This window comes from Volvox carteri, assembly GCF_000143455.1.
Source record: "Volvox carteri f. nagariensis unplaced genomic scaffold VOLCAscaffold_84, whole genome shotgun sequence".
Classification (NCBI taxonomy): domain Eukaryota; kingdom Viridiplantae; phylum Chlorophyta; class Chlorophyceae; order Chlamydomonadales; family Volvocaceae; genus Volvox; species Volvox carteri.
The window spans coordinates 472,788-480,933 of NW_003307627.1; the positions used below are offsets into that span (position 1 = coordinate 472,788).

At 58.7% G+C, this 8,146-nt stretch overlaps 2 protein-coding genes across 2 annotated transcripts in view; both read right to left on the bottom strand.

Moving 5' to 3' along the window:
• Positions 1–5,232, bottom strand: part of VOLCADRAFT_99271 (uncharacterized protein) — a gene marked incomplete at both ends in the record, with an annotated part of 7,677 nt that extends 2,445 nt beyond the window's left edge. The window contains 4 exons of the mRNA XM_002958026.1: positions 609–936; positions 1,228–2,674; positions 3,473–3,880; positions 5,124–5,232. Of these exons, the coding sequence (XP_002958072.1) occupies positions 609–936; positions 1,228–2,674; positions 3,473–3,880; positions 5,124–5,232 (2,292 nt within the window). The remainder of the gene's footprint in view (positions 1–608; positions 937–1,227; positions 2,675–3,472; positions 3,881–5,123) is intronic.
• Positions 5,233–6,128: 896 nt separating this feature from the next.
• On the bottom strand, positions 6,129–7,377 carry VOLCADRAFT_99272 (uncharacterized protein; the record flags this gene model as incomplete). Its single annotated transcript, XM_002958027.1, has 3 exons — positions 6,129–6,550; positions 6,626–7,082; positions 7,273–7,377. Coding segments are annotated over 3 exons (984 nt in total), but the record flags the coding sequence as incomplete, so codon positions are not given.
• Positions 7,378–8,146: the final 769 nt, after the last annotated feature.

Below are 8,146 nucleotides of genomic sequence, written 5' to 3' on the forward strand. Positions count from 1 at the left end.
ACACAAACACGCACACACACAAACACGCACACACACAAACACGCACACACACAAACACGCACACACACAAACACGCACACACACATACACACACCCAACCTGCAAGTGATCTCGCCCTGAATGAGCTTGTGCCGCTTCCAGGAGTTGCCCTGCGCCGCACACAAGGCATAGTACGGCACCGTACCGTACGGGATTACATCACATGCCACACCGCAGAGAATTCAGGTAGAAATCAGGGCAAGAGAGAGAGAGAGAGGGGCCGGGAAGTAGAGGGAAAAGGGCTGACGGCCAAACGGCGTTCAGGAGGGCTCATGGAGGTGGATAGGGGGCCAGGCAGAAGCGGAGAAAGGAAATTGGACGGCTCACAGACAGACAGACAGACAGACAGACAGAGGGGCAAAAAACGCCAAACTGCTAATTTTAAACGGTGCGCGAAGCAGCACAGCACAGCACAGCACAATCAGACTACCCTTAAAGAATAAATGATAGCGGAGGAAAACTGCAACACTGCACGCCGGTAAAACGTAAATGTTCAACGTTAAGAGGAGCAAAGCATGGTATTTCCACAACCAACCAACCAACAAACCAAGCAGCAGCAGAAATCTCACCCCGCTTCTAGTTGTTCCGCATTCGTAGCACCGTCGTACTGCCGTACCCACGGCAGCAGTTGACGTGCAACTACCGTCACCGTCGCCGCCGCCGCCAGCGCCCGCCAAGCCTGTCCCCGGCGGCAGCGGCGGCGGGGCCGGCTGGTGCCCCCGCCGGAACTCAGTTAGATCCTGCCGTACAGCGCCAGGGTCCGTTGACGCCGCCGCAGCTCCCGCCGCCGCCGCCGCCGCTGCTGCCGCCGCCGCTGCCGCCCATGCTTCGTCCTCCTCCTCCCCCACGCACAACGGCAAAGGCGCCACACGTCCGTAGTGTTTGTGTCGTAAGTACCTGCATTACATAATGAATTATTAGGTAATGCAGATATTTACGACCTAGGAGATCCTAGGAGATCAAATGTACGGCATGACTTTGGCGGGCTGCTGCGTGCACGTCCATGCATACTCACATCCATGCATAAAGTCCCCCGGAATTAACCCTTAAGGAAAAACAGATTATTTTTATATTCATGTAAATGTATATGAAATAATACATATATTATGTGTTTGTAACATGTATTATATACATTTACATGTGGTGTAGTATAAAATAATTATATACATGTATTACTCCAACACTCACCTCTTATAGCAAGCCTTACAAGTCCTCTCCTCAGGAAATTGCTTATGAGACATCCAACACTTGGTCTTGGTGGCACCGCACTCATAACACGACCGACCGCCGCCACCGCCGCCGCCGCTGACGGCTGACGGTACGCCGCCGCCGTCAGCGGCGGCGACGGAGCCGACCCCTGCCGTCAATGCCGTACCAGCGCCGCTCTGAAGCTCAATACCAGGGGCGGCGGCCGCAACCATGGCGATACCTCCGCCGCCGCCGCTATCGTACGGCACTAGGGCCGAGGCGTCGTCGGCCCCGCTAGCATCGGCAGTTGTATCGTCTGTGGCGTACTGTGCAACGCCAATATTCCCGGCACCGCCAACAATACCGCTACTGCCGCCGCCGCCGCCGCTACCCAAGTTGAGATGCGGGAGGAATGGTACGGCAGGTACGGCAATTTGGTGACGTCGAAGCACCTCCCGTACACGCCGTGAGGAGGCCTCGACCTGCGCGCGTCCCAGTTTCCGACCTTTCTTAGTTCGGAGCAACCGCTGCTGCGCCTGTTCCTCGTCGCCAGGGGGCTGCTCCGCCGCTCCCGCCGCCGTTGCCACCGCCGCCGCCGGCGCCAGCTCAGCATGCTTCTCTAACAGATCGGGGTGCTGCTCCCAGCCGCTACGGCTCACCGACGGTGGCTCCGCCGCCGCCAGCTCCGCCAGCGGCGCCAGCGGCGGCGGCGGCGGCCCAACGCTCCTAGCGCGTACATCAGTGTACAATGAGTGCCCTTCTGCGAAGTCTTGTAGTTCCCAAGGCTGTTGCTGTAGCTGTAGCTGTTGTTGATTACGTGGAGGTGGAGGTGGAAGATAATAATCCGCTTCGAAAGGGACGTCGTACCCAGCACGGCGATCCTGGCGACTTGCACCGGCAGCGTCTGCACCGCCGGTAAGGCTTTCTCCTGCCGCCGCCGCCGCCGCCGCCACTGGCGCCGCCGTCACCGCCGCCGCCGCCGCCACACTGGGCGGTACCTCCCCGTACGGCTCCCCGATAAGCCAGCCGAACAGCTCCTGCTCGCCGCCGCCGCCGACGTTGGTGGTCGTGATGCCGCCGTTGCCACCGATTGCACCGGCGGCGGCGGCGGCGGCGTCACGACCATCGTCGCCCATATCAAGCGCAGAGGAGCGACCGTTGCCATTGCCGACAGTGTCGAAGTTCAACTGCAGAGATTCATATCCCCCGTGCCCGTTGAAGGCCTCGAAGTCGCATTGCCCGCGGAGTTGATCGCAAAGGTCCGCGCCGCCACCGCCGCTGCTGACGGAGTACGACATACCCCGGTGGACACATTCCGCGGCGCCGTCCGCTACGGCGGCGCGAGTAGCTGCGCTGGCGCCGGCCACATTCGCCGCCGCTGCGCTGTCTGAAGTCCCTGCCGCCGTCACCGCCACAGCCGCCGCCGCCGCCGCCTCAGCATCCTCGGCTACGTTACACAGCGGCCCCAGGGTCTCCGTACGAACGGCCCAACCGAACCAACCCTCAGGTACGACAGGCTTGGGGCCCGCAATGGCGGCGGGATAGGCCGCTGGTGGCGGCGCGCCATTTGCTCCCCCGCTTCCGCCACCGCTACCGCCACCGCTTCCGCTACCGCTACCGCTGCCGCTGCCGCTACCGCGACCGTTACAGCTCCACAGAGCCGCATGACGGCCTAACGGCAAGGGGGGCATGTTCATGTCTGCAGAATCTATACTGTACGACATGTACGATGGTTTCATAAGCCCCAGCGGCGTCACAGGATTGACGGACTGGGCCGCGTCGTCCCCCGGAACTTTGGGGACGAGTGGCGGCGGCGGCGGTGGTAGGAGGCCGCCTCGGCGACCTTCGCTGCCGCCACCGCCGCCGCCACCGCCGCCGCCACCGCCGCCGCCACGCGACATGGCCATTGGAGGAGTTGTGATAAACTGAGGCGGCAGCGGCGGCACCAGCGGCGGCGGCGCTAGCGGCGGCGGCGGCGCCAGCAGTGCCAGCGGCGACGGCGGCGACTGAGGAATTCCTTGAAAAACCACCGTACTGATAAATCCGTTAGGGGCCCGTGCATTGATGCTACTGCCGACTAGTTTGTTGTTGCTGCTGCTGCCGTTACCGTTAACGCTGTTATTAGCGCTGTAGGCGTTACTGGCGTTACAAGTGTTGGGGTACCGGTGGTGCCGGTGGTTTGAATGTACGGAAGCGGATGATGAGGGCGGTAGAGGCGGCAGAAGCGCTCCTGTGGAACCCGCACGGGCAGAGGATGCCGCTGCTGCTGCGGTGGCGGTGGCGGTGGCGGCGACGGTGGCGGCGGCAGCGGTTGGCGGCTGCTGCTGCTTCTGGCGCTTGGCAGGTGGGAATTCTGGCGGAGGATAGTCGGCAGCAGGCGGAAGAGGCGGAAGAGGCGCCAGAAGCGCGATGGCGCTGGCTGCGATTGCCTCCTGCTCGGTTGCGTGCGCATCTGCGACAGCTGCCTCAGCCAGGAAATGCAGCGGGGACTCCGCGCGAATTGGACACAGCTCCGCGATGCTGGTGGCTGTCTTGCTGATATTCTTTACAGTAAATTGGTCCTGCTGTTGCGGATGCTGTTGGAGCGGCAATAAAACATGAAGCTGCTGTTGGTGTTGCTGGTTTTCACAGCTCTGAGGCTGCCGCTGTGGTCCTAACGGAGCGGAGATGCCGCGCGGCGGGAGTTTGGAGTGCGCCTTTGGACGCCTTTGCATCCTGCTCCTTCTTCCTACTTCGCGCTGAACGATTTTCGTGGCTTCTTTCCTATTTGGAAATATATAGGTCACACAGGCTCAGCGCCCTAAGAGAAAAGCTGCAAAAAGCGATAGGAGCTAAGCTGCCGCGCTTCATGAACCAAATTTCCAAGTGCACGCCTAAACGACGAGGAACTGAAAAAATCAGCCAACGCCTCCTTCGACAAACATGTTCAAATGCCCACGGCGTAGCAAAATTTACACCATCGGCCTTGCGCCTGTTACCAACGTTCCACCAAGTTCAGGAGGACTTCCAATGTTTGTACGACAACGTCGAACCTCGTGAGTCATTCGCTACAAGCAGGGGAACAAGAGGAACGGCCACAGAATTCGGCCGGGAGCACTTAAAAATTACTTGCAGACAAAGGCCCGCACCGTGAATGAGGAGAGCAGGTCAGAAAAGGAAAGCAGGCGCAAGGGCAGCCAGGGGCAGCCATCTACACAACAAAGGATTCAGAGCACGTCAGTGATATATCCGCTGGCATTTCTACTAGTTAATATAACCATCCAATAATATAAATACAGGATTTACATCCGTTGTTCTCTTGCGAGCATGTGGAGTGCTTATGTACATCCTCCCTCTCAGGGCGCGCGCGGCCACGCAAATGGACAAACCACTCGTGCATTAGGCATGGAAAAAACCGGCGTGGCAGCCAAGCCATGCCGCAAGGTTGCTACATCGTATATAGGACAATGCTCCCTCCCCTAGTTTCAGCAGCTGGCTGCACTAAATTCTTAGTTATGATGCTAAGCGGCGCGTCCCAGAACCATATGCAAACAGCAACCCAGCTGCATGCGTAGATATAGCATACCCAGCAGTAGAGCGCGAGATAGACCACCTCGCGCTGCTAGTTCCCTTGATCACATGCACGGCACGGAAGCACGCACCTAAAGCACGCACCAAACAATGGCATCATTATCCCCGATCAGAACCGATCTTCCAGAGGGGATAATGCCAGAGGACATATGCCCGCGATTAGGATGAGGCGATTCACGTAACGGATCCACAAAAAAAGCGCTGCCAAGGGCCTTCAGTTTGCTCCCTCGAGACGGACACCTAAAGGCCATACCATGAGCTTACCATGGAAAATAAGTTAGCACTTCTTACGTCCACCTGTCTTCAAGCACGACTGCACGGCTCACGCGCACAAGCATACCATAATAGCACGTCAATCTTCAGTTGGGCTGTCGGGCAGCCCAACACGCGCAGCCGAAAGAGACACTGCAACAACGAATAAGCACCTCCTGCCATCGTTTTTTTCCGCAAGCAAACACCGGCAGTTCCTCGCAAGCGATCGCAAGGGTCGTGAGGATTTCTCCTCACATCTTTCAAACAAACAATTACGCTCGTCACGTTCACGCTTTCTGCAATGCGCGCTGTATGCAAAAGCAGTTTCACATTATACGTCCCGCATAGAAACGCAATAACCACATCATATGCGTATCACAGCTATCACTACTACCTGCACACTTGCATCTCTTTGGCGCAGTCAACTCCCTCCCCCATGCCTGTCAAGCAGCTCGAACCTCAAAACGCGGGAGCCCACGCTAAAACATCCCCTCCCCTCTACCTTTTTTCAAACGACACCGGCCTTTGCACCGCCTTCGGCACGCTGCGATCCAGGTCGACCGACCACCAACTACCAACCACCAAAACCAATCCATTTACCAGAAATGCCGTGAACCCAACCGACCCAAATCGCACAGGCCCAGGCCGCGCCTCGCACCACCACCACCACCACCACCACGATCGCAGCTACAACACAGTACAGCAACACAACGATTTCGTTTCGTTGCCCCATTTCCTTCGCCATCCGTCTGCGCAAGTGTGTACGTCCCCTCCTCGTAACTATTCCGCATCACGCATGACACACACGAAAAATATACAAACCGAGAGAGTTTTCAAAACGCCAAAGCACACTTTGTATCATGACCTGGCGGTTGTGCGTTGCTACGATGCGTTGCTAAGCATTGCGGATGAATGACTGATTGCATTCGGGTCTCCTCGGAATTCTGCTGCTGCTGCTGCTGCTGTCCCGCCGGGAATTCAAGTCAAAATCCGCCGCGCCAGTGGTCTGGCTGGCCGCGCCTGTCAAAAGCGCTGCCCCCGCGAACCTGCCGCACCCGCCGCCTCTGGCCCCACCACGGCTACCGAGCTACTCGCGCCTTAAAGCTGGTTATCACTCCTCGGCAGTAGGGGCACAGCGCGGGAGTGAGGCTGTTTCGCTTCACCAGATCCCGGGCGCACTCCAAACAGATCTGATGGCGACACGTCTGGACCAGCAGGTTGGGCCCCTCATCCAAGCACACAGGGCAAACATCCTCCTCCTCCTCGGCGGCGCCGCCTCCAACGGGACCTCCCGCTGCACCGCCGCCGCCGCTGCTGGCGGCCACATCCTCCAGGGAGGTCGTGGAGGAAAACGAGGAGGTGGACAGCAAAGTGGGCGGTTCGGCGGCGGCAGCGGCGCAGAGTGGCGTCGTCGCCGGCTCCGCGGTCGCCACCGCCGCCGCCGCCGTCGCCTGCGCTTCCGTCGCACCGCTCTGCTGTTGCTGGCCCCCGCTGCCGCCACCTGCAGCAGGAGGCGGCGGCGGCGCTGCCGGCAACGGTGCAGGGGAACGGCGAAAGAGCAACCGCCGTCTCGTACCGCCGCCGCCGCCGCCGCCGCCAGGTCCACCGTTGCCACTCGGCCCGGCGTTACTCGATCCCACTGCGGCGGTGCCCTCAGATTGCCCTCCGCCGCTGAGACGGCCGTACAGGGGAAAGAGACGCGCATGGGGTCGCCCACTGCCCACCCGCACCCCACCCCTACTCAGCGCCGCCGCCGCCACGTTAACAGCAGATTGGTGATGATGTTGCTGCGGGAAGGCCACACCGCGATGGTGTGAGCTATTGGGAGACCTGGCGGCCGCCGCCGCCTCCGCTGTAACAGGGGGTCTGCTTCCGCCACCGCCACCACCGCCGGCGACCTCCGCGGCATTTCCAAGTCCCGTCGCGGCGGCGCCGCGGCTGACGGAGGAATCTGGCGTGCGGTTGCTAAGGCGGCGGCGCCGCCGCCCCCGATTGGGGCCGTTGGCTCGAGGGCCTTGCGCCTGGGGCACAACCTGCAGATGGTCCAGAAGGGAGGGTGTGCGCACTCGTAACCACGTAACCAACTCCTGCAACCAACCAACCAACTAACCACAACGCGGGCCTGAGGACGGCAAACGAACGGCGTACTAGGATCTGCTGCTGCCGTGCAATCTAGCCGCCATTACGGTAAACGGGAACACATGTGTGCGTACGGACCCGTACCTGGCCGCTCGTACGCCGCAGGGTGTTCTTCAGGCTGTTCAGCAGCTCCCGGGCCCCCGCACCCACTCGGCCCATGCCCCAGCTGGACTCCGGGACGTTGGAGACCTGTCGGGGGGTTAGGGGGTGTGTGACGAATGTTAGTTGTGTGATGATGGTGATGGTGATGGTGATGATGATGATGGCGGTGATGGTGATGTTGATGGCGGTGATGGTGATGTTGATGGCGGTGATGATGATGTTGATGGCGGTGATGATGGTGATGATGTTGATGGCGGTGATGATGGTGATGATGATGATGATGATGGTGATGATGATGATGATGGTGATGATGATGATGATGGTGATGATGATGATGATGATGATGGTGATGATGATGATGATGATGATGATGATGATGATGATGGTGATGGTGATGATGATGGTGATGGTGATGATGATGATGATGATGATGATGATGATGATGATGATGATGATGATGATGATGATGATGATGATGATGATGGTGATGATGATGATGGCGATGATGATGATGATGATGGCGGTGATGATGGTGATGATGATGATGGTGATGATGATGGTGATGGTGATGATGGTGATGGTGATGATGATGATGGTGGTGATGATGGTGCTGGTGATGATGGTGATGGTGGTGATGATGATGGTGATGGTGATGATGGTGCTGGTGATGATGGTGATGGTGGTGATGATGGTGATGGTGATGATGGTGATGGTGATGATGGTGATGGCGGTGATGATGGCGGTGATGGTGATGATGATGATGATGATGGTGGTGATGATGGCGGTGATGATGATGATGATGATGATGGTGATGATGATGATGATGATGATGATGATGATGATGATGGTGATGGTG